This window comes from Lissotriton vulgaris, chromosome 3_1, assembly GCF_964263255.1.
Source record: "Lissotriton vulgaris chromosome 3_1, aLisVul1.2, whole genome shotgun sequence".
Lineage (NCBI taxonomy): Eukaryota > Metazoa > Chordata > Amphibia > Caudata > Salamandridae > Lissotriton > Lissotriton vulgaris.
Genome location: NC_141689.1, coordinates 1,540,891,966 through 1,540,919,193, shown reverse-complemented (window position 1 = coordinate 1,540,919,193; position 27,228 = coordinate 1,540,891,966). Strand labels below are relative to the sequence as shown.

At 47.5% G+C, this 27,228-nt stretch overlaps 1 protein-coding gene across 1 annotated transcript in view; it reads right to left on the bottom strand.

The window, feature by feature from the left end:
* Positions 1-1,310: 1,310 nt before the first annotated feature.
* Positions 1,311-27,228, bottom strand: part of PPA2 (inorganic pyrophosphatase 2) — a 560,296-nt gene continuing 534,378 nt past the window's right edge. The window contains exons 11-12 of the mRNA XM_086962038.1: positions 2,256-2,298; positions 1,311-1,470 (exon numbers count right to left, since the gene is read on the bottom strand). Coding sequence (XP_086818164.1) covers positions 1,442-1,470; positions 2,256-2,298 — 72 coding nt within the window. The 3' untranslated portion in view covers positions 1,311-1,441. The remainder of the gene's footprint in view (positions 1,471-2,255; positions 2,299-27,228) is intronic.

Here is a 27,228-nt window from a genome sequence, read left to right as displayed (position 1 = left end):
AACAAAGCCGTCTGAAACTGAACTCAGACAAAACAGAAGTCCTCATCTTAGGTACTTCCCCCTCTGCATGGGACGACTCCTGGTGGCCGGAAGCCCTCGGAAAAGCACCCATCCCGACAGACCACGCACGGAACCTGGGCGTCATCCTGGATTCCTCACTTTCGATGAACAGACAAGTCAGCGCCGTATCCTCTTCCTGCTTCAACATTCTTCGCATGCTCAGAAAAACATTTCGCTGGATCCCCTCCGAAACAAGGAAAACAGTCACCCACGCTCTGGTCACGAGCCGACTGGACTACGGAAACACCCTCTACGCGGGTACTACCGCAAAACTCCAGAAGAAACTCCAACGAATCCAAAACGCATCAGCCAGGCTCATATTAGACATCCCACGCAACGAACACATCTCTGGTCACCTTAAAGACCTCCACTGGCTACCCGTCAATAAGAGGATCACTTTCCGACTGCTTACCCACGCACACAAATCACTCTACGACATCGGACCAGATTGCCTCAACACTCGACTGTCCTTCTACACCCCCCCCCGCCAACTTCGGTCTTCCAGCCAAGCCCTCGCCACTGTACCTCGCATCAACAAGACCACCATGGGAGGCAGATCCTTTTCATACCTGGCTGCTAAAACATGGAACTCACTCCCCGCTTACCTGCGCCTCACCCAGAACCACCTAGCGTTCAGAAAGCAGCTTAAAACGTGGATATTTGACAAATAATCCTCCTCCCCCTCCTAAGCGCCTTGAAACCCTCTGGGTATGTAGTGCGCTATATAAATTTTATGACTTGACTTGACTTGACATGCGAGCGCACAAGTGGCTATTTTTTATTCATTGCAAATGCCTGACACAATGTAGTAGGACTTAGTATCGATATTTTTTCATGCCAGCCCTGCTCCTCGGAAAGGGAAGACATTGGAGTATAATGTTCTTTCCTGTGACATCATTCTGGTCAAAGGGTGTGTGATGTCACTTCCGCTACCCTTGGCTTTTTGGTGAATCGACGTCTATGGGTGACCAATGAAGGAACAGCTCCTTAATATCTCTCGCCAACCATCACAGCCAATGTAAGGTTGGAAACTGCCAGTTTAATTCCACACCAGTGTAAAATGTCTAAAAATATAGTTTGCTAACGAGTAGAGGGAGGGAACTGGGAGTCAAAGGAGTAGGAAGTAATATATTTAACTTTAGGTCTTATTGTTTCAAAGGATCAGTGGGGAGCTTTTCAGTGGCGTGAGGGTTTTCTTTAGAAATGTTCTTTTCTATTCTGCATTCAAAGAAACACGCTACAAAACATGAAATAATAAAAATGAATGCTTTATTTACATGACAGAAAGTCACGGATTAAACAAGAAAACAATCAGCAGTTTCTGTGTCTTGTGTGGTTATCACGTAGGCCACCGATGGTCCTGGGTCGTACCAACCAATCGTCACTTGTTAAGAAAATGCCACACTTCCACTAAAACAGGACAGAAAAAGAAAGTAGTTTATCAGGACGACCATTTTCAGAATATCAGATAATGCAGGCTCAGCCTACATTAAAAGGCAAATTCTTCATTTGTTATTGAGGAAAGTAGCGAACTGTACCTGCTTGTTGGCCCCGCTCCCCACCCCCAGGACGCCCCCTGTTCTCTCCACCTAAAATGTTACAAAACAAAAGCATTTCCTGTACTAGCTGCGCCAGGCCTGCCCGTGATTGCCCATCAAATAAATACTCGACAGTGTCCTGGCGGCAGCCGCACTACGCTGAGGCCATATAAGGCTCGCAGCAAGCTTTCCCATGAGGGTTTTGTAGGCACATCTGAGGTCTCGGCTGCACGACCCAGCCGCTCACAGCTATGACGCAAACAAAAATCCAAAACATCTGGCTGCATGAACAGGTCTTTCTTTTTCCCTATCGTGCACGAATCAGTCAAACATTAAAGGGATTTTTTTTAACTCGCAGTACAAAACGATTCAGTCTTCCTAGAATTTTTCTTGGAAAATAGAAAATGAACAAATCGTGCTGACCGAGTTTGCCACCAGTTAGCTGCCACAGTAACATGGAGAGAATGTACTTATTTTTTTTTAAAAAGGAAGGGGGGGGGGGGGTAGCATACATCAAAAGTTTTACATTATTTTACCAGAAGAAATATATAAATTACACGACTTCTCACAGAGATAGCTTTGAGCAATACATAGTATGCACCCAGAAGCCTTTATAATCGAGCACTTAAATATAATTCAATCCTCGACATGCCATACCTTCTGGTGGGGCGGGGCCAGTGGCCGTCGATGGCGGTGGTGCCTGCAAACAGTCAGAAAAAAATGCATTAGCCTTGATGTTAACAAGGACAGGTTTGGCTACAACTTGTCTTAAAATATAGAAAAACAGCAACAGTGGCGAAAGAGCAAGCATGCAACCTGCCATTCAATGTTGGTCAAATCCATTCTCCCTGAAAAGAGCAAGACGTTTCTGATCTGCCAAGCAAGAGTCAGGGGTTCAAATATGACAATGGCACACATTTATATTACCCACTGGCTTCCTGCGAAAGACCCCAAGTTCAGATAAAATATGCACCTCTCTTCACTTGAAGCACAGAACCTCTACGGCACCAGGTGAATCAATGTGTTTGGCCATTATCATCTCTCTGTTGCTGAACCTACCCTAATTCCTCCACCCCACCCCCTTCCAAGTCTAGGATCACTAAAAGCTATTGGGATCTGCCTGGAAGATGAGAATCTGGACTGCAGCGCAATGATAAAGCTTTCCCTAAACAAGAAGACTAGAACAAAGACCTAACTTCTCCATTCTAAGTGGAAGAACCAGTTGAGGAGAGTCAACCAGAAGCTTCAACGATGCCAACCAAGATGACCAGGACCAAAACAGCAACAATCCTAGACCCACCGATGAACCTGAGCAGTGACTCTATCTTGCAAGTAAAGTCCGAAGTGTTTTTCATCAACTACATTTGTCGTACGCTTCCATATACAAGGAAGAAATAGAATGTCGGACTAAGGGTACGGAGTCGTTGAGAATCGTGACATACTCCACCCCATAATTGAGTAAACCACTCGAGACTCTGAGCTGTACTTGCAGATCCAAATTTAACCAGCGAGTGGAGCACTAGGTTGTGCCATTTGTGTTCAAAACCATTGAGGTTGTACTCTGTTGTGTGGAACTTGACCGGTGCATACAGTACTCTTTGTACCGTCTCCTCATGAAGTATGGTTACTGGGTTATCATAGTTAGAGGTTTGTAGTGCTAATAAACCCCTAAATCAGGATGCTCTTGTTTCTAATGGGTGCTACCCCATCAAGTGGGTGCCCCCTCTGGCCATGGAAAAATCTCCTTGCTCAAATGAAACACTGACAGTACCTTTGCAACAAAGGTTGGATAGCGCCTCATACCCATCTATACCTTTTGGAGAACAGTGAAAAGGGTCAAGTCACAGGGGGCTGGCACCTCATGAATGCATCTGGCTGATATTATGGCCACCAAAAAACAGAAGTATTCCATATAAGAAGCTTTAAGTCAAAATGAGGCTTAAATGTCAAGCATGAACCTGGATGGGGCTAGGGTGAGGTTGGAACAAAGGGAAGTGATACTTATAGGTCCATCAAATGTCTTACCGGTGTCACTCTCCATGGCCAAGGACTCCTCAAGCAAAATTTTGGAAGGTTCCAATGGCTTTTAGGTAAAGTCTCATCTGTTCACCTGCAACCCTTCTCAAGCAGGTGACTTGAAAAAGAATTAACCACATCCAGTGAACTGGTTGATTTTGCTCTATAGAGTCGTGACAACATTGCTGCCATTTGCTCATACAAGGAGTTCTCGATATTCAAGTCTAAAGTTCAAGTTTAGGTCCTCAGGAACAGAGCACTAAAGCTGAGCAAAATGGTATGTGAAGGATCCTAGATTTACAGACAGGAGGATTTACCCATTGGGTAAGTCAAATGTAGTACCTCTGAAAACCAAACAGGCTACAGATGCAGCCATATTTAACAACAAGGGGTGGTGATGGACAGAGTTTCTGAATTAAGCAGAATACTCTCACCCAGTCAAAAGATCAGGGCTAGATCCAACACCGTTTTTTAGCTCACTGCACCATCCCAGTTCAGAACCTGGCTATATGCAAATTAGTCTGTTCCTGTTCCAGTGCATGATGGGAACAGGGCAAACCAAAGTACCAAGCCAATTCTTACACTGGGAAGGAAACAAGCTTCCGGGGACCGTTTTCTGGCATTTCAGCCGTCGTCGCCCCGGCTTGCTTGAATCCTGATGGTGCAATGAGCAAGGGACTCACATCTGAATATACCCCTTCCACGCTTAGGGTGGACAAAATATTTAACAACAAGGGGTGGTGATGGACAGAGTTTCTGAATTAAGCAGAATACTCTCACCCAGTCAAGAGATCCGGGCTAGATCCAACACCGTTTTTTAGCTCACTGCACCATCCCAGTTCAGAACCTGGCTATATGCAAATTAGTCTGTTCCTGTTCCAGTGCATGATGGGAACAGGGCAAACCAAACTACCAAGCCAACTCTTACACTGGGAAGGAAACATGTAAATGTAAATGTAAATGTATTGGCATTTATATAGCGCACTACTTACCCGTAGGGTCCCAAGGCGCTTCGACCGCTGCGAAACCCTTCCTGGCTTCCCTGAGAGATGGTCCCTTAATGGGTATCTCCAGGGTGAGACCAGGCATCCCCGGCGGTCTGGTGGGGCCGTTAGTGAAGATGAGGCAAGCTAATGCCCAGAGTTGCCGAGTGTGATCGCTGATCAGAGTGGGCACCGAGGCGAGAGAAGTATCGAGTCTGCTGACCCTGGTCCAGAAACCTGCCGCGCCGGGAATCGAACCCTGGTCCCGGGCCGTCCTCTGCTCTCGGGTCTGCCGCCTCTAACCAATAAGCCACACTACTTCACTACAACAACAAGGGGTGGTGATGGACAGAGTTTCTGAATTAAGCAGAATACTCTCACCCAGTCAAGAGATCAGGGCTAGATCCAACACCGTTTTTTTAGCTCACTGCACCATCCCAGTTCAGAACCTGGCTATATGCAAATTAGTCTGTTCCTGTTCCAGTGCATGATGGGAACAGGGCAGCCATGGCATGGCTAAGCCAGAGTCACCATGGTGACTGAGCCCGTTGGGCTCTAACTGATCTTCTGGAGGACTCAAGGAATCAGAAGAGTTGGAGAAAAAGCATAAAAGAACGCCCCCTTCCAAACCAACATCAGGCTTCCCCCAAAATCCAGGCCCCATGATGATCCGAGAGGTGAACTGGTTGCATCTGGGGTAAAGGGAAGTGGCAAAAGTGTCTCGTGGTGTATGGTTCAAGCCTCAAGGAATTCAGGACTTCCTTGAGAAATTCCAACCCTTCTGACAAATAAAGATGCCTACTCAGACTGTTCGCTCTTGTGGTGTCCATCCACATGCTGCAGGAGTATTTTGTGTTGTAAGGCCCATTCCCAACAGAACACTTCCAGCTGACACAGTCGGGCTAAGTAGACGCTCCCATGTTTCTTCTTGTAGAAGGCCAGCTGGATAAGAGACCTCAAGAAGGAACACTGTGCGGTTTCTAAGATCATTAGACTGGGGCCTTCAGTAAAGTGTAGTAGAAAATGTTCCTCAGATTGCAATTTTGGAGCATGTTAAATCTACATATAGAAAGCGACACATAGGCATCAGAGAGTTACTAAAAAATGTCTGCTTCTTAAAGTAACTTCAGTCAGTTCCCAACGTGGGTTATTACCGGATGTCCCTAGGCTCAGTCGTAATAGCTACATTTACTGAAACAACACCACTTCCGAACACAAAGACTGACACATCTCTACCCTGTGTCACAACTAAGAAGCTTCGCAGGTAAACTGTTAAGTTATTGCCTTTAAAACAAACATACCTTGTGTGACAATGAAAAGCGGCACCTATTTAGATTAGTTGATGGGCAGGATAAAACTCAATGTGCCACGTTGTTCTTTGATGTCTCTAAGTATGAATGAAAAGGTGTCCAGGCAAGTATCCGACCCAAACTTCCCTGTTAAGAAGGGGGTTAGGTAGGGGTGCGTGCTAGCCCCCTTCCTTCCTTCACCTTGTACATAAATGGCTTAGGTGTTACATTATCCAGGGAATGTCGGGATCTACCCCGCATTAGTAAACGACCCATAAGAGCATAACTAGATGCGGATGATGCTGTTCTTTTATCCCGCACGCAAATTGGTTTGCAAAAAAGTGTCATGAGTTTTGTAACATACATGTCTAACTTAGATCTCATTGTCAATATAACAAAAACGTATGTCATGAAATGTAGTAAGACAAGTGTTAAGTGTCGGGACATCGTTATTGACAACATGACACTGGAATTTGTTAACTATTTTGCATACTTTGGTATTGTCTTAGATAAAGGGGGGTCATGGGCATACACCATTAGAGCAAGAAAGTTGCAATTTGTCAAAGCCATAGGAGCTCTGACAAATTTTGACAGGAAGCTAGGTAAGAGTCCCTTCGCTGAATTGCTCAGAGTTTATAAAGCTAGATGCATTTCAACTGCTGTGTATGGAGCTGGACTATGGGGCTATGTAAATGTTGATTCACTTCAGATAATTGAGAAGACATTTTTTAGATCTCTTTTAGCTACCACAAGCAGTACAGCTGTGTATATTGTTCCTGCCGAGTTGGGAATGGCATATCTGACCAATCTAATTAAAATGCAGTCGGTCCTTTTGTGGCACAAGATCTGGTCAAGCGTGGCCACAGGTCTTAATAGGGACATGATTGAAGATTGCCTGAGCCTACAGCGTGCTTCAAGTATTCCATGGCTTAACTATGTCAAGCACTGCGTGGCCAATCTGGGACAACCTGTATACTTCTGCAACCCTGTCAGCATCTCCACCATTCAAAGTGAAGAACTAAAGACCACCTGCATGAACTTTTGAGAGAATTTGAGATTCTCTCTTAATAATGACGAACCGACTGTTAGAGAGAACCAATTGCTCTTGATACAACCAGGGATACAACAATACCTTTTAAATACAACACTACCTTTTAAATACAAAGGGAAGTTATGACAGGATGTTATTGACACACTTAATACTAGGTAATTTTCACAACACGGTTACATTTCCAAACATGAATGACTGGTCACGCCCCCTAGACCCTTGCCCATGTGACGATATATCCTCACTGACCACGATTCACATTATGTTTTTCTGCAATTTTTATACATTGGTAAGGAAAAGATGTATTTTGCAAATTTTAAAGAGCGAGGACTGAAACAATGTTGTCCCGCATTTATTAAATTGCAACTTTTAGAAAATTAAATTTTGAATGATTGTATAGCTAAATATATGAAAGGGGTTGTCAGATTTAGAAAAACAATGTAATATCTCATCCCCTCATCGTGATCAACCGGATTTCATTTCTAACCCATGCATATGTTGGACGATGAGGCACGACGCTGAAGTCTTTTTAATAATTTTTTTAAATCATTTTGTAGAATTGATGTATGTTCTAAGTTCTTCTTGTACCATGCTTTTATGATTTAATACTTGAACCGAATAAAGCGAATTTTGATTTGATTTGGAAAGGTGAATGTTGATATGCATGTGAGTAGAATGGAACAGGAATGTTTCTGCACATACGAGTAGAATTAAAATGTGATTATCGATCACAAATCAAATGACAATGGAACAATTCAGAGTGGAGTGTGGCAGTATGAAATAGTGGCATTAAGGAACAAACTCGTTCAGGAAAGGACCTCTTTCACATTTTGAATAAATAAGTGTTCTGGTCTTAGTATATGATGGCATCTTCATCTTTAACCGAATAGTGGTGATGAGCATAAATAGTGGTATAAAGATGTGAGTAGCAAAGTGGGAACCACACAGGGTTTCCTGATAGCAGTGCTTGTGAGAGTGACTTGTGGCACTGTAGAACAAGTTACTTACCTTCGGTAACGATATATCTGTAAGAAACATTAGTTAGTATTAGATTCCTTACCTTAGAATATCCCCAGGCGTCAGTCTGGATCCGGAAACTTTTGCGTAGCAGTACCCCTGCGCGTCGGTAGGCGTCGTCTGCAGGCGTCCCCTGCGGCTCCGCGTCCGTCGTCGGCGTCGTGCGCCGTGATGACGTCGCTGGAGTATATAGACGCCGCCACCGCGCGCTGACGTCAGTTCTTTGTACACAGCTTTTCCGCGCCAGAACACGCAGAGCCATGTGAGAACCAACACTGGTGCCAATTGAAACTAGGGCCCTGAAAGGGATGTCCTTAACCCTAGGTATCAGTTCGCCAAACGGGGAGGATGGGTGGGTCGGTAAGGAATGTAATACTAACTAATGTTTCTTACAGATATATCGTTACCGAAGGTAAGTAACTTGTTCATCTGAAAGAAACACGTTAGTATTAGATTCCTTACCTTAGAATAGATACCCCAGCAATACCAACCCCGGTGGTGGGTCTGCGAACCAATACATTCCTACACCAGAAAGTCCTGGAGGACAGAACGGCCAAAGAAGCCATCCCTCCGGACTTGACTGTCCAGGCAGTAGTGCCTCGCAAATGTGTGCAGCGAGGCCCACGTAGCCGCCTGGCAAATGTCCTGCAAGGGGACTCCCCGGCCCAGAGCAGTAGTAGCCGCCGTGGCCCGAGTGGAATGGGCCCTCAGCCCAACAGGGGGCTCCTTCCGAGCCAAAGAGTAGCACGCTTTGATGCACAGAACGACCCACCGAGAGATGGTCCGTTTATGTACCGCCCGTCCCTTCTTCGCACCCACGTAGCCAACAAACAGTTGGTCATCCACCCGGAACTGGCGTGTGCGATCCATATAAAATGAAAGCGCACGTTTTGGGTCCAGACGATGGAGCCGCTCTTCATCCTTTGAAGGATGCCGAGGCGGGAAGAAGGAGGGGAGAGTGATGGACTGCCCGATGTGAAAAGCAGAAACTACTTTGGGCAGGAAAGAAGGTCTAGTCCTTAGAACCACCTTGTCTGGATGAATGGACAAGAAAGGAGGTTTGACAGAAAGAGCCTGGAGCTCACTCACTCTCCTGGCAGAGGTGATGGCAACCAGGAAGGCCGTCTTTAAAGTCAGGAGACGGAGAGGACAGGAATGAAGTGGCTCAAAGGGAGCACACATCAAGAAGGTGAGAACCAGGTTCAAGTCCCACTGAGGCATCACAAACGGAACAGGAGGATACATGTGTGTGATGCCCTTCAAGAATCTCGTTACAATAGGGGACTTGAACAAAGAAGGTTGATCAGGCAGCCTCAGAAAGGCCGAAAGGGCAGAAAGGTAGCCCTTGATAGTGCCCAGAGCAGAGCCCTGCTGGGCAAGAGAAAGAAGGAAGAGAAGAACCTCGGAAAGAGGGGCAGAGAGAGGATCCACAGCCTTTGCTGTGCACCATGCCACAAATCTGTTCCACCGGCAGGCGTATACCGACTTTGTGGAGGGACGCCTGGCTGCCAGAATCACATCACAGACTTCAGGAGGCAAGTCAAATGGCCTCAACTGTCGCCGCTCAATCTCCAAGCATGGAGGTGGAGACTGGACAGGTTCGGGTGGAGGACCGTCCCCTGCTGCTGCGACAGAAGGTCCTCCTGAAGGGGCAGACGGATCGGGGGACCGACTGACATGCTGAGTAGCTCGGGATACCAGTACCTTCGAGCCCAGTCCGGAGCCACAAGGATAACTTGGGCCCGGTCGCGCCTGATCTTCTTCAGCACTCTGGGCAGAAGTGGTATAGGCGGAAAGGCGTATAACAGACCGCAACTCCACTCGCGCCGAAAGGCGTCGCCGTGCGAGTGCCGTCTTGGAAACTCCAACGCGCAGAACTGATGACATTGCGCGTTCTCTTCTGTGGCAAATAGATCTAACCAAGGCTCTCCCCATTGCCGAAAGAGGCCTTGCGCCACGTCCGAGTTCAGACGCCATTCGTGATCCATCGAGCACCGACGGCTGAGTTCGTCCGCTCTGGCGTTCAGAGAACCTGCCAGGTGTTGAACCGTCAGAGTCACGCCCTGACGTTCCAGCCATTGCCAGAGACGCAGAGCCTTCTGGCAAAGGGTCCACGACCCCACCCCGCCCTGCTTGTTGCAGTACCACATGGCGGTGGTGTTGTCCGTGAACACCTGCACTACACTCCCGTTGACAAAGGGGAGGAATGCCTTCAGTGCTAGACGAATCGCCCGTAGCTCCAACAGGTTTATATGGAGCCGGGACTCCGCCGGAGACCAGATGCCTCTGATCTCTGCCTCTCCCAAGTGGCCTCCCCAGACCTGGAGGGATGCGTCCGTCACGACAACGTGCTCCGGTTGGGGAAGGGAGAGGGATCTGCCTCTGACCCAATCGCGGTCCGTAAGCCACCACTGCAGTTGTCTCGCAGTGCCCTCCGAGATCAAGACGTGGTCGGACAAGTTGCCCTGATGCTGGGCCCACTGAAACTTCAGGTCCCACTGCAGAGCCCGCATCCGCCACCGGGCGTGATGCACCAGAAGGATGCAGGAAGCCATCAGCCCCAGCAGCCGCAGCGTCAACCTGACCGAAACCCGGGATAGCGGCTGAAAGATGGGAATCAAAGCCTGTATATCCCGGACCCGCCGTTCCGGAGGATAAACCCGAAACTGCGCCGAGTCCAGAACCGCTCCGATGAAAAGGAGCTTTTGAGAGGGACACAGGTGTGATTTCGGCACATTGATGGAGAACCCCAGCTCGTGCAAGAGGTCTGCCGTCATCTGAAGGTGGTGGACGACTGTCTGGGGCGAGCCCGCCTTCAACAACCAGTCGTCTAGGTAGGGGAAGACTGAAACCCCTAACCTGCGCAGATGGGCTGCGACCACCGCCAACACCTTTGTGAACACCCGTGGGGCGCTGGTAAGGCCGAAGGGGAGCACGATAAACTGAAAGTGCTCCTGGCCTACCGTGAACCGCAGGTAACGCCGGTGGGCCGGCAGGACGGGGATGTGAAAATACGCATCCTGCAAGTCCAACGCTACCATCCAGTCTTGCGGGTCTAGAGCAGCCAAGACCTGAGCTAATGTCAACATCTTGAACTTCTCCTTCCGGAGGAAGCCGTTGACGTTCCGTAGATCCAAGATAGGACGTAGGCCCCCTTTGTCCTTCTTGGGCACCAGAAAGTAGTGGGTATAGCAACCACGCCCTACTTCTGGCCCAGGAACGCGCTCGATGGCCCCCTTGGCCAAGAGGGCCGTAACTTCCTCCTGCAGAAGTGTCAAGTGGTCCCCCGACACACGGTGGTTCTGCGGTGGCATGGCTGGAGGATTGGTCTCGAAGGGGAGGGAGTAGCCCCTTCGGACGAGTTGCAGCACCCACCTGTCCGATGTGATTGCGCGCCAGCGGGCGTGGTGATGGCGAACCCTGCCACCCACTGGCGTCACATGGGCCTGAAAGCACGGACTAGGAGGATTTGGAGGCTGATGCTGCGGGGGGAGGTGTGGCCTGACCCCGCCGTTGACCCCGACCGCCTCCACGGCGGTTTCCACGGCCGCCACCGTGTTGAAAAGATTGTTGCGGCGCGTGGCTGGCAGCACGTGTGGGGACGCCCCTTTCTTGGCCACGAAAGGAGCGAAACGAACCCGTTTGCTGGCGCTGGGTCGAGAGACCCAAGGACTTGGCCGTGACCCTGGAGTCCTTGAAGCGCTCCAGCGCGTGGTCCGCCTTGTCACCAAACAGGCGACAGCCATCAAACGGCATGTCCATCAAGGCATTTTGGACATCTGCCGAAAAATTGGCGGATCTCAGCCAGGCGTGGCGACGAATCGCCACCGTCGTGGACATCGCTCTGCCCAGCGAGTCGGTCGTATCAAGACCACACCGTATGGAATATTTTGCTGCGTCTCGGCCCTCAGCCACAGCCTTGCCGAGCTTCGCCCGCACCTCCATGGGGCATTCTGGCAGCAGTTCCGCGACCGTATCCCACAAAGAGTGGGTGTGGCGGCCCAAGAGGCAAGCGGTGTTGCAAGACCGCAGTCCCAAACTCAGGGACGAGAAGACCTTCTTGCCATACTGGTCGCACCTCTTAGATTCCCGGTCGGGCGGGGCCGACAGGAATGCGGTCTGGGAAGTGGAGGCCTGGATCACCAGACTCTCAGGGGTGGGATGGGTGGACAGGAACTTGGGGTCGTCCGGGCACGGACGGTGGCGTCTGGCCACGTTCCCAGGCCCTCTTCAGGCGAACCTGAAGAGGGCCTGGACCACGTGCCCAAAAGAACGTCCGACAGGGCTTCGTTAAACGGCAGCAGTGGCTCCTGTGGGCATGACTGCGGTTTGAAGACCTCAGTGAGGATGTTAGGCCTCACGGCCGCGACGGGGAGCTCAAGGTGTAAGGCCTTGGCAGCCCTCATCAACACCACTGAATAAGCAGCCCCCTCCTCCGATGCCACGGTAGGAGGCGAGACAAAGCCAGGGTTAGGAGAGTCGTCCAGACCACTGGCATCACCCAATTCACCTGTCCAGTCCACGTCGTACTGACACTCACGTGACAGAGGGTCCTCAGACCCCTCCCAACCCTCTCCGTACTCTACATCATCTCCATATTCGGAGTCAACAATGTAGACCGGCTCCTCGGGGTTCACAGGCCCCATCGGCGTCGAGCCCGGCGTCGAGCGACGCCGGTCCGACTCCGCGTCCGGATTCGGGGAGGGCATGGGGACGACGCCGCCCGGAGCCGGCACCGGAGAGCCGGCGCCGCACGGGGACGGCGTCGGGGGTAACCCCGATGGAATCGGCGCCGGAGAGGCCGGTAGACCAGCCGGCGTCGACCCCGAAGGCCCCTGCGGCGCCGGGGTCGGAGCCGTCGGTGGCACCGGGGCCGGAGCACCCGATGGCGTCGAGGCAGGGACACCCGGACCGCTAGGGTCCCCTGACGGTAGCACTGGGCCCGAAGGCGCCGTAGGCCCCGTCAGAGGAGGGAGCGCCCTCATGGCCATGAGGAACGCCTCAATCTCCTCAGGCGTCGCGCCTAGCCCAGGGACCGAAGGGTATGGAGCAGGCCGTGCCAGCGACTCTCGCGGAGCCGCGGGGTGGGGTCACCCGAGCCCCCGGCCGCGTCGCGCGAGCGTCGGGGGGAGTTGGAGGTACGATGACGACGCCCCGACTTCTTGTGCTTCCTACCTGAGGAACCAGACGAATGGCGACGACTTCCGGAGCGCTCGGCACGGCTCCGCGACCGCTCCCTGGAACGCTCCCTGGACCTCCGGCCGGACCGGGACCGCTCTCGACGCGGGGCCGACACCCGGAGCTCGAGCAGCTTGTGGGACCGCTCCCGTCTAGCCTTATTTGTCAAGGCCCGGCAATCGACGCAGGCGTCCACGTCGTGGTCGGGGCCCAGGCACCGGAGGCAGAGTCGGTGATGGTCCGTGACCGACATCTTGCGGTCACAACCGTCACAATTCTTGAAACCGGGCATCCTACCGGCACCAAAAAAGTATGCAGAAGTTTACAAAACTTGGTCAAAAGACCGGAGTACTGCTCTTCGGATCTGCGCTTACTGGCGCGGAAAAAAGAAGAACTGACGTCAGCGCACGACGCCGACGACGGACGCGGAGCCGCAGGGGACGCCTGCAGACGACGCCTACCGACGCGCAGGGGTACTGCTACGCAAAAGTTTCCGGATCCAGACTGACGCCTGGGGATATTCTAAGGTAAGGAATCTAATACTAACGTGTTTCTTTCAGATTTCCCCTGACATCAGACTGCTGTTAGGGATAATCTTGCACCATAGTGCCATTTTCTTATCTCCACAGCACCTGTTGATAAAAGCTGGGGAAAGCAGAGTTAATGGCTCCTAGTAGGTAATGATGTCTCCTGCATCTTTTCAAGGCCAGTAAGGCAGATCTGTGAGTGTGGGTGAGTGTTACAACACCCGGTCCATCATTTTATCTTGTGTTGTTGCTATGTGTGCCCCAAGTGGCTAAGGGTGTGCCCAGATGTGGGTCCCTACTTGCTGCGCTAAAGGATGGTGTGGCATGCAAAAAACAATGGATTTAACCCACATCTGTGACTGGGGTGAATGATTGGTTCAGCATTCCGTCCATCCTCTGTTATTTATGCATTTGTCACCCTAAGTGGGAAGTGTATGCCCAGATGTGGGTCCTGTGCTTGCTACGCCATCAAATTCAAGCTAGCCTAGCTGATGAGGGGTGAAACTACGAAACCGGTACCAGGATGCATGTTTCTGGTCCAGGGAGGACCTGGCCTGGCAGTTCAGGCTGGACTGTTCCCACGGGGAACAGGGTCAAGGCTGATTTGCATACGGCTGGATTTATACTGGATTGGCGTGGCGTGCAAAAAAAACAATGGATTTAACCCAGATCTGTGACTGGGGTGAATGTTTGATTTATTCAGCATTTCGTCCATTTCCCGTTCTTTTTGCACTGGATTCAAGCCATCCTGGCTGATGGAGGTGATAACTCGAAGGTTATTTTCACAAATTGAGAGGTACCCTTTTAAACGTAGGTGACAGGGTAAACTACAATATCAACAAGGAAGTATCCCTTACTGTGCAAAATCTAATTCTAATCACTACCATTAATAAACTCTTGTGGTCACTCATTCACTCACTATTCTTAACACACAGAACTCATATATATGCAAAAATGGTCCAACGTTTATTATATTGATTCCCAATACATGTATAAAAATACTTAAAAACAGTTAAAAAGGATAAATGCTATACCATCAATGCAGATATTCTCATCTTGTCACTTTCTTTTCCATACAATGCTGGATGACCTGAGAGACATAAACCAGGTATTCTGAGTTATAATAAAAACGATGGTTTTCACAAAAAGAAGATAAGCATGAAGAAAAGAACACAATTGCATACAGTTATTTACAGATACTGTCAAAATTTACAGAAAAAAGTGCAATAAAAAAGTTTGCGACGCGTTGTTTCGGCGGACGAAAGTCAACATACCACCTTCTTCAGGAGGCTTACTTATTGACAACTATTGTTCAGGTTCAGCATTTTAGACTTTTTCTGCTCCTTAATAGTTGTTAAATCCTTTAGTTAGTCTTTCTGATATACATCAGATGTATATATAAAAGAGAACAAATCCCTCTGTAATCAGTAGGGCCTCAGGTTAAAAATTCCTTTCCCAATGGCCAAATTTCTCACTTATCCTGGTCAGTTTACACCCTTCAGTTATCGCGATTATTTCGCTCGAAGCAGATGCCCATTCTTGCTTCCTCGCGTTGACAGAAGCAAGAACTGGCATCTGCTTCAAACTAAATAATCACGATAACTGAAGGGTGTAAACTGACCAAGATAAGTACGAAATTTGGCGGCTGTGCAACATAAATGCACCCCTAATGATTAGATACTGATGTGTATACCACAATGAAATAAGTGGGAAAGGAATTTTTAACCTGAGGCCCTACTGATTACAGAGGGATTCGTTCTCTTTTAGATATACTTCTGAGGCTCCTATCAGAAAGACTAACTAAAGGATTTAACAACTATTAAGGAGCATGAAAAGTCTAAGATGGTGAACCTGAACAATTACAATAATTGTTATCAATAAGTAAAAGTCCTGAAGAAGGTGGTATATTGACTTTCGTCCACAGAAACGCTGCATCAACAACTTTTTTATTGCATGCCTTTTTATGTAAATTTTGACAGTATTTGCAAATAACTTGATGCAATTATGTTCTTTTTTTCATGCTTATCTGCACTTTGCGGAAACCAACGTTTTTGTTATAACTCAGAATACCTGGTTTATGTCTCTCAGGTCATATTGATCCAGCATTGTAATGTAAAAGAAAGTGACAAGATGTCAGGACTAGGGTGGCTTGCGGTCTAGGGCCCGCCCCACGTCATGTGTCATGTACCAGGCATTTGTGTGGAAAGGTACATTGTTTTCATTCCAAGGGGCGTTGGTGGTTCAATTGCGCAGTCCTAGGATGTGTATGATGTATTATGGTGAAATGTACTTTTTCTGTCCTGAAATATGCACACTGTATGGAGTTTATCCCCCCTTGTCCGCCTAATGCGTTAGATTTGGCACCCTAAACGCGTCCGCGAGATGCGTGAGATTTGGTAGCCTCACGTGAGATGCGTGGGATTCGGCAAGCGGCTTTAACGCGTCCGCGAGATGCGTGAGAAATGGCAAGCAGCCGCTTAAATCACCGGGCGTAGCCACGTAAACGTGCGCGACCACGCCCAAACCCCTTTGCTCACTATTCCTGGGATTTTTAAGGTGTGGCAGCTTCCTCCTGATGCTCTGAGTTGGAATTAGAGCTTGGGAAGCATTTTCTAACTTCTTGTTGCAGCAAGCAATCGGTATCCAGCTGAAGGTCCTTTGGAGAAGGCGAATCCAGTTGTAAGAGTGCTGTGGAGACCTTGGCAGAACCTGTAAGTTACTTCTCCGAGGCTATGGTTTCCTGCAGCCACGCCCTTCTTTGAGTAGAGCAGGTCGTACTCTACAGGTAGGACCATTTTAGGTTAATTATAGACTAAAATTTGGCGCAATCTTTGCAAATGTGCTTTTAGTCTGTTTCTCTGAGCAAATAAAAACATTTTGTGTTTTTTGTGGAATAATTCACTAAGAGTTTAGACTCTATCTTGTTGGGTTCTTCTTTGAATGGTTTTTGGTCGCTATTCTTACCTGGCGTAATACGCTTTGCAGTCTTCAGCAAAAGGATTTATTTTGCTTAAAGAAAAATATTCATGTGAAGTTTTTTGAATGTGAAGATTATTGATGTAAACTGAATATTTACAAGATAAAGAGACATTTGAGTTTAGCAATGTAAAAGCAGATATTTACAAGACAAAGAGACATTTATGGCTATCATTGTAAAGAGGTTATTTACAAGAAAAGTGTCATTAAGTCTTTGGTAACCCTGAGATTCTAAGGTGTTTTTCAATGCGCAAATCAAGACATTGTTACATGTGATGACTTTGGAGTTTAGGCTGAGTTTTAAAGTCAAAAGCCTGTTAATTTGAGAAGTAATTTTAGTTCTTTAAGTTGTTGCAGAGTTTCGAAAATATTAGGAAAAACTTGCAGCATTAACTTTTCCTTTTCAGATCTCCCTCCCTGCTGTTCCCTTCCCAACACCCTTTCCCCCCCGCTTGATCACTTCAATATTCTGTGTATTTATTACAAGCAGAATTAGAGGTATCGAGAGGTGGGCCCTTATATCAACTCGACAGATCCTGAGGAAGACCTCATCTGACAGAATAGTGAGCCCACAAATTCTTTTCCTTCCGATCTGTTTGAGTTGCCATAATGGCCACCATCGATGATTTAATGGCAGTTATTGTAAAGATGCAGGCTGATTTAAATGAAACCATGAATGCAACCACGTTATTGGCCGAAAAGGTGGAAAATATACAACTTCAGAATACTCCACTTCCTGATGAGGTTCAGGATACTAGTTCTAGAGCTGCTACTAACATTTCAGTCACTGTTCCACCGCAAATTCCTTTAGCTTCTCCTGAACGTTTCTCGGGGGATCCTTCAAAAGTACAAACATGTCTAACACAAATTGAGTTACATTATTCCTGTAGACCAGCTGCCTTTCCTACCCCTCAATCTAGGATTGCGTTTCTAATTTCCTATCTATCTGGAGATGCTGCTAATTGGGCGGATCCATTAGTTAGGCAAGATAGTGCTTTATTGTATAATTGGAGACGTTTTGTTGAGGAATTTGAAAAGGTGTTTGATAGGCGAACTGTCACTTTATCTGCTGATCGAGAACTACTGCAGTTAAAACAAGGAAGCAGAGACCTCATTACATATCTGTCTCATTTTAATAGACTGGTAGCCGAAACCTCTTGGCCAGAAGAAAAAAAGGCAGCTCTCTTTTATCAAGGTCTGAAAGACAAGTTAAAGGATGTCCTGGCCCAAATTGACCCACAACCAACAGCTTGTTCAGATTTAATAAACCTAACCTTACGTCTAGACCATCGACTTTCTGAAAGAAGATCAGATAAAAAAAGAAGTGAAAAACCGAGTTGGAAGAATGAACCAAGATCTCGAACCCCATTTGCTCATTCCGAATTAAGTTCAGAACCAATGGAAATCAGAACTCTTCGGCAACCTTTATCAAAGGAAGAAAAAGATAACAGACGACAAAATGGTCAGTGTCTTTACTGTGGTCGAAAAGGGCACTTTGTGAAAGATTGTATGATGAAACCCAAGAATAAATCTCCTAATAACAATAAAGCAGCAGTCATTGAAAGAACCGATCAAACGTCGGAAAACTAACTTGCCCAAGATGTTTAGAAGGGGATCTCTTGGGTACCTTTGCTTACCCTTCCATAAACTCTTGTGTAACGAACTACAAAGCTCATTTTAGATTAGCAGTTCAAATTCAAATAACTCTAAAAATCTGGCAAATGGAAGTTTTAATTGATTCTGGAGCCACTGGAAATTTTGTTGATCTGGAAACTGCTCAACGGCTAAGTATCATCTGTGAAAAAAAAGAAACACCAGAAATTGTGCAAGCAGTAGATGGAAAAATTCTGTCTGGAGGGCCAGTCACAATGCAAACTTCCAGGGTCATAATGGTTTGTGAAGATTCAAAGAAACAAAGACATAGAGAAGAAGTACAATTTGATGTAATACAAGCTCCCCAATATGGATTTATTTTTAGGAATGCCCTGGCTTTGTTTACATAATCCGTTGATTGATTGGCAAAAAAGAGAACTTGTATTTCTTTCTGATTTTTGTCAGTCATCTTGTTTAAAATTTCTGGAACCAACTGTCAGTCAAATAGCAACAGCGGAAGAAAAGGAGACAATATTACCCATAGTCTACAAAGAATTTCAAGAGGTTTTCAGTGAAGAAAAGGCTGCAAAACTCCCACCACATCGCAGTTATGACTGTCAGATTGACCTCATACCAGGATCTTGTGTACCGAATTGCAGAATTTATGCTTTATCGGAAAAGGAAAATCAACATCTGAGAGACTACTTAGATCAATATTTGGAAAATGGTTTTATCCAGCAGATAGTTCAGTGCAGGAGCGCAGAATTCAGACAATGCTAGCAGCGCTATGTGGAGTAAAAATGAGCAGTTAACGATACCAGCGCTGCTTCCAGGTTCGAGGGAGCGAGGGGAGCGACCGTGCAGGAGCGAGTCCAGGAGGTCACAGCTGCACCAGGGAGGAGGCTAGATTGCTGTTCGTGGGTGGGAGGGGCCGCTGGGAGGCGGACTCGGGGAGGTAGAGGCGGGCCAGGAGAGCTGAAAACAACAACAAGATGGTGGCGGGCTGCTTGAAAACGAAACCGGGGCACAGTCCGAGTTAAGCCTGAGCTATTGCCACAAAAATAAACACCACTGGTGGGACCGGCCAGAAGCGCTATCAAAATAAATGCCAGGCAGCTCGCATGTAATTGCACAATCTAAATGCGTGCAGAAGCGCTATGTTATATCGTATGTGCAGCAGCCAGCAGCAGATAGTTCAGTAGCTCTCCTGGCCCGCCTCTACCTCCCCGAGACCGCCTCCCAGCGGCCCCTCCCACGCTCCGCCCCCTCCACCATCCATTTATGGCCAATGCCCCCACGCGCAGCGTCCACGCGCTACGGCCCCGCCGAAGGTGCGCCAAAGGTAAGCCCGTCTACGCCCGTCCGCGCCTGGACCACGCCCAGCGCCAGACCCCCTGGTCCCCGTATTGCCCACCCCTCCCGCATTACTTACGATGCCACCACCCTCCTAGCCCTTAACCCTGGCCGCTCCCCCACCGGCTTCCAAGCCGCTCCTGGACACACCCCTGGGCCCTTTTCCTGCTACTCCTGCAAGTTCGACGGCACCAAGAACAACTCCTCATCCACGAACACACAACAGATATCCGATCCCACCCACCTACAATGCTTCCTGCTCAACACCCGCTCGGTCCACAGACACGCCATTGACCTCTGGAATCTACTCGACACCATCTCTCCAGACGTCGCCTTCCTAACAGAAACATGGATGAATGCCTCCTCAGCCCCAGACATCACCATCGCCATCCCGGAAGGCTATAAGATCATTCGCAAGGACCGTACCGGCCTCACTGGAGGAGGCATCGCTATCGTCCATAAGAAATCCATCCGCATCTCAACCAGCTCAGACGTCAATCTCGCCAACTCTGAACACCTTCACTTCCAGATCCACATCGACCCCAAGACCACACTCAGGGGCACCCTCCTTTACAGGCCACCAGGACCCCGCGCACAATTTAGTGAAGATATCACGGACTTCATCACTCCACACGCGCTCCCCTCCGAGGACTACATCCTTTTAGGAGACCTCAACTTTCACCTTGAAAAGAACAACGACCGCAACACCACCACCCTTTTGGACAACCTCGCAAACCTCGGACTCAAACAACTTGTCACTACCCCCACCCACATCGCAGGTCACACACTCGACCCTATCTTCACCTCCAGCAAGCATGTTTCCTTCAGCCACACCACAGCTCTCCTTTGGACTGACCACAGCTGCGTTCACTTCACCTACAACAAGCCCACATCCAACAACCACCCCCAACCCACTCTGCAATGAAACTGGAACAAAATCACCATCGACCAGATCTCCTCATCTCTTCTTCAAAAACCCCCCGCCCACTCCTCAAACCCAGACCAAGCAGCCACCAACCTCACCCAATGGTTATCCAACAGCGCCGACATCCTAGCACCAATGAAAAAACGACAAATCAAACTAGGCAGCAAGAAGGCCTCCTGGTTCAACGATGATCTTAAGAAATCCAAGAAACTTTGTCGCTCCCTCGAGAAGGCCTGGAAAAAAGACTCAACCACCAGCACCAAGGACGCCTTCAAAAACGCCACCCGCATACACCACCAACTGATCCGAAATGCCAAGAAAGCAGCCTTCAAGGACCGTCTAGATAACAACGCCCACAACAGCAAGGAATTATTCAACATCGTCAAGGAATTTACCAACCCTTCAGCCAACTCCAACGACATCACCCCCTCTCAAGCCCTCTGCGACTCCCTAGCCTCATTCTTCCACAACAAAATTGCAGACATCCACAACAGCTTCGACAACCAACCCGAAGACCAACCCACCCAATCCCCTGCAGGACCCCCACCCCCCCTGAACATCCTCAATGACTGGAAGCCAATCTCCACTGAGGACACCATCCGTCTGATGAACTCTATCCACTCAGGATCCCCCACAGACCCTTGCCCTCACCACATCTTTAACAAAGCAGACTCCATTATTGCACCGCACCTCCGAGACGTCATCAACTGCACCCTCAACTCCGCAACCTTCCCGGAAAGCTGGAAACATGCCGAACTCAGCGCCCTCCTGAAGAAACCCACAGCTGACCCCACCGAACTCAAAAACTATCGCCCTATCTCACTCCTTCCATTCCCGGCCAAAGTCATCGAGAAAGCTGTCAACAACCAGCTCGCCGCATTCCTCGAAACCAACAAATCCCTCGACTCCTCACAGTCCGGCTTCCGAGCCATGCACAGCACCGAAACCGCCCTCATCGCAGCAACAGACGACATTCGAACTCTACTGGACAATGGAGACACAGTCGCCCTCATCCTCCTCGACCTCTCCGCAGCCTTCGACACTGTCTGCCATAGCACCCTTCGACAGCGCCTCAAAAACATCGGAATCCAAGGAAAAGCACTGGAATGGATCACCTCCTTCCTCTCCGGAAGAACCCAGAGAGTCCGCCTTCCACCATTCAAGTCAGAGGCCACTGAAGTCATCTGCGGCGTACCTCAAGGGTCCTCACTCAGTCCCACCCTCTTCAACGTTTACATGAGCCCCCTCGCGGCTATCGCATGCCAACATAACCTCAACATCATCTCCTACGCCGACGACACTCAACTGATCCTATCACTCACCAGAGACCCTAACACGGCCAAAACCAACCTACACGAAGGAATGAAAGAAGTAGCCGAATGGATGAAGCACAGCCGTCTGAAACTGAACTCAGACAAAACAGAAGTCCTCATCTTAGGTACCTCCCCCTCCGCCTGGGACGACTCTTGGTGGCCAGAGGCCCTTGGAAAAGCACCCATCCCGACGGACCACGCACGGAACCTGGGCGTCATCCTGGATTCCTCACTCTCGATGATCAGACAAGTCAACGCCGTTTCTTCATCTTGCTTCAACATTCTTCGCATGCTCAAAAAAACATTTCACTGGATCCCTACCGAAACTAGAAAAACAGTCACTCACGCTCTGGTCACGAGCCGACTGGACTACGGAAACACCCTCTACGCCGGCACCACCGCAAAACTCCAGAAAAAACTACAACGCATCCAGAACGCCTCAGCCAGGCTCATATTAGACATCCCGCGTAAAGAACACATCTCTGATCACCTGAAAAACCTCCACTGGCTCCCCGTCAATAAGAGGATCACTTTCCGGCTCCTAACCCACGCACACAAAGCACTCTACGAAATCGAACCCGAATGCCTCAACACACGACTATCCTTCTACACCCCCTCCCGCCAGCTACGATCCTCCAACCAAGCCCTTGCCACTGTACCTCGCATCAACAAAACCACCATGGGAGGTAGATCCTTCTCCTACCTAGCAGCCAAAACTTGGAACTCACTCCCCACTCACCTTCGCCTTACTCAGAACCACCTAGCATTCAGAAAGCAACTCAAAACGTGGATATTCGACAAGTAACTCCCCACCCTTCTACAAGCGCCTTGAGACCCTCTGGGTATGTAGCGCGCTATATAAATCTTTTGACTTGACTTGACTTGGCCCTTCTAAATCTCCAGCTGCCTCCCCTTTGTTTTTTATCCCAAAAGCCAATGGGGAATTAAGAACTTGCATCGACTATAGGGCGTTGAACAAGATAACGATTAAGAACAAATACCCCTTGCCTTTGATTCCGGTCCTTCTAGATAAAGTCAAGACAGCAGTGATTTACACCAAACTTGGTCTTAGAGGGGCATATCATTTGGTACGAATAAGACAAGGAGATGAGTGGAAGACTGCTTTTAAAACTCGTTATGGCTTATTTGAATATCTAGTAATGCCATTTGGCCTTTGCAACGCTCCAGCGGCCTTTCAGTTTTTCCTCAATGATGTTCTAAGAGAAATTTTGGACCTGTTTGTAATCGTTTATATAGACAATATTTAAATCTATTCGGACTCAGTGGAAAAACACGAAGGTCATGTTAAACAAGTTTTGAAAACTCTACAAGCACATAATCTGTATTGTAAATTAACTAAATGTGACTTTCATGTTTTTGAAGTGGAGTTCTTAGGAGTGGTCCTCACACCAACTGGCATGAAAATGACTGATAGAAAGATTCAAGCAGTAGCTGAATGGCCCATCCCAAAGTCTGTTCGAGATGTACGATGTTTTTTGGGATTTTCAAATTTCTATCGCCGTTTTATTGATCACTTTTCAGCAGTGGTTGCTCCTATCACTCGATTACTGAGGAAAAAAGTGAAATTTGAATGGACTCCAGAAGCTAATGATGCATTCCAGAATTTAAAGAAGGGATTCACGGCAGCTCCAATCTTGATGCATCCAGATGTAAACGAACCTTTCATTATTGAAGCTGATGCCTCAGATGTAGCTATAGCAGCCATTCTTTCGCAAAGACATCCCAAAACTGGTCAAATGCATCCAGTAGCATACATGTCTCGGAAATTGAACTCGGCAGAGCAAAACTATGTCATAGCAGAAAAAGAATTGCTTGCTATTTTAGAAGCATTCAAAGAATGGAGACACTATATAATGGGAGCAAAATTCACAGTAACAGTATATACTGATCACAGAAATCTGCAATTCATGAGTTCAGCCAGAATGTTAACACCAAGACAGTTAAGATGTATGATGTTTTTTGCAGAATATGATTTTATTGTAACTTATCGTCCAGGACAAGATAATAAAAAGGCAGATGCTCTTTCCAGAAAAGACTCCTCTTTGCAAAGATTTGAAGGAGCTCCACAGGTGATCATAGATCCAGATAAAGTACTTTGTTTGTTGTCTGCTGACCAATTCCTAGAAAATATTTATGAAAACTTTCCTCTTTCTCAATGGAAAAAATGGGAAAAGAAAGGTGAGAATCAAACTATCAAAGAAGGAATACCATTCCATGGAAAACAAGTTTATCTCCCTACCAAAGAACTACAAAACACTGTATTCAATTGGTTGCACTCTCATCTGATGGCAGGGCATCCTGGTCCTAAAAAGACTATAGAAAAGATACAAAAAATATTCTGGTGGCCAACTCTTCAAAAGGATGTAACTCAAATGGCTCAGAATTGTGAGACTTGTGCAAGGTTTAAAACGGATCACAGTAAACCGAAAGGACTATTACAAGTCTTACCTACACCAACCAAGCCGTGGGAACACATTTCTCTAGACTTCATTACAAATCTCCCACAAGTCAATCAGCATTCAGTTATCTTGGTTGTTGTAGACAGTTTGACTAAGTATGCACATTTCATTGCTTGTAAACTATTGCCTACCGCAGGACAATTAGCGCAAATCTTTCTGGAGAATGTGGTACGATTACATGGTTTGCCAACAGTGATGTTATCAAATCGAGGTTCACAGTTCTCCTCCAAATTTAAGGCAACAATGGTGTCAATGTTTACAGATTACTTCAAATATGTCTACCAGTTATCATCTACAAACGGATGGTCAAACCGAGCGTTTGAACCAATCATTAAAACAATATTTGAGATGCTATGTAACAGATTCCAAACGATCTTGGTTAGAATTGTTGTGGATTGCAGAAATAGCTTATAATTCATCACCTCACTCATCCACTGGATCATCCCCTTTTGAGGCTCTTTATGGATTTTTACCAAAGACAATCCCATTAACACTGCCTAAAGGGGAGAGTAATGCACCAGCAGTACAAGACACAGTACAAATTATGCAGGCAGTTCACCAGAAAATTCACAAAAGATTGTTGCAAAGTAAAGAAGAGTACAAGAGACAATATGATAAACATCATCGATTAGGACCAATGTATGAATCGGGAGACAAAGTGTGGCTATCCACAAAGAACTTACAGTTCATCGGTCCATATCCAGTGATTCGTCAGGTCAATCCAATGACATATAAACTACAACTTCCCAAGACCTTACAAATCCATCCTGTGTTTCATACATCTTTGCTAAAACCAGCTAGACAAAATATAACACCCAAACCAGCACCGATCTTAGTTCATGGCAATTGGGAGTATGAAGTGCGAAAAATACTAGACTCTAAGCGCAGGGGTACAAAGCTATGGTATCTGGTATCCTGGAAAGGTTATGGATCTGAGAATGATTCTTGGGAACCAGCTGAGAACATACATGCCCCTCGTTTGTTACACAGCTTCCACCTCCTTCATCCTACTAAGCCGGGCCCTAGATCGCTCTTGGGAGGGGGGAGTACTGTCAGGACTAGGGTGGCTTGCGGTCTAGGGCCCGCCCCACGTCATGTGTCATGTCCCAGGCATTTGTGTGGAAAGGTACATTGTTTTCATTCCAAGGGGCGTTGGTGGTTCAATTGCGCAGTCCTAGGATGTGTATGATGTATTATGGTGAAATGTACTTTTTCTGTCCTGAAATATGCACACTGTATGGAGTTTATCCCCCCTTGTCCGCCTAATGCGTTAGATTTGGCACCCTAAACGCGTCCACGAGATGCGTGAGGTTTGGTAGCCTCACGCAAGATGCGTGGGATTCGGCAAGCGGCTTTAACGCGTCCGCGAGATGCCTGAGAAATGGCAAGCGGTCGCTTAAATCACCGAGCGTAGCCACGTAAACGTGCGCGACCACGCCCAAACCCCTTTGCTCACTATTCCTGGGATTGTGAAGGTGTGGCAGCTTCCTCCTGATGCTCTGAGTTGGAATTAGAGCTTGGGAAGCATTTTCTAACTTCTTGTTGCAGCAAGCAATCGGTATCCAGCTGAAGGTCCTTTGGAGAAGGCAAATCCAGTTGTAAGAGTGCTGTGGAGACCTTGGCAGAACCTGTAAGTTACTTCTCCGAGGCTATGGTTTCCTGCAGCCACGCCCTTCTTTGAGTACAGTAGGTCGTACTCTACAGGTAGGACTATTTTAGGTTAATTATAGACTAAAATTTGGCGCAATCTTTGCAAATGTGCTTTTAGTCTGTTTCTCTGAGCAAATAAAAACATTTTGTGTTTTTTGTGGAATAATTCACTAAGGCCAGATGTAGGTAAGTAACATTTACCGAATCTTAATTACCGAAAATTACCGAATTTTACCGATTCGGTAATTAAGATTCGGTAAATGTGAGGGGTTGGTATGTAGGGAATCCAGATGTTCCCTTTTACCGAATCGGTAAAATTCGGTATTTACCGATTCGGTAAATACCGAATCGGTAAAGCCTATTGATTCCTATGGGCTTCAAAGCCCATAGGAATCAATAGGCTTTACCGATTCGGTATTTACCGAATCGGTAAATACCGAATTTCACAAGGGTGCAGGGGGTGTCACTTTGACACCCCCTGGCACCCCCTAAACAGGCGTGGGTGCCATGTGGCAGGCATACCTGCCCTAAGGGCAGGTCTGCCTGTCACATGGCATAGGTGTGCATGCACACATGTGCATGCACACCGGAATCGGTATTTTACCATGGATTTGTTTTCCATGGTAAAATACCGATTCTGTAAGCCATGTGCAGGAGGTACATTGCCTACCTACATTGCATTTTCGGTAATTTTACCGAATCGGTAAATATTACCGAATCGGTAATTATTTTACCGATTCGGTGCATATTACCGAATCGGTAAATTTACCGATTCGGTAATGATACCGATTCGGTAAAATTACCGAAAATGTGCCCCTACATCTCAATAGCCCTTTACCGATCGGAAACGGCCGAAAATCGGTATTTTCGGCCGATTCCGATCGGTAAATGGCTACCTACATCTGGCCCCAAGAGTTTAGACTCTATCTTGTTGGGTTCTTCTTTGAATGGTTTTTGGTCGCTATTCTTAACTGGCGTAATACGCTTTGCAGTCTTCAGCAAAAGGATTTATTTTGCTTAAAGAAAAATATTCATGTGAAGTTTTTTGAATGTGAAGATTATTGATGTAAACTGAATATTTACAAGATAAAGAGACATTTGAGTTTAGCAATGTAAAAGCAGATATTTACAAGACAAAGAGACATTTATGGCTATCATTGTAAAGAGGTTATTTACAAGAAAAGTGTAATTAAGTCTTTGGTAACCCTGAGATTCTAAGGTGTTTTTCAATGCGCAATTCAAGACATTGTGACATGTGATGACTTTGGAGTTTAGGCTGAGT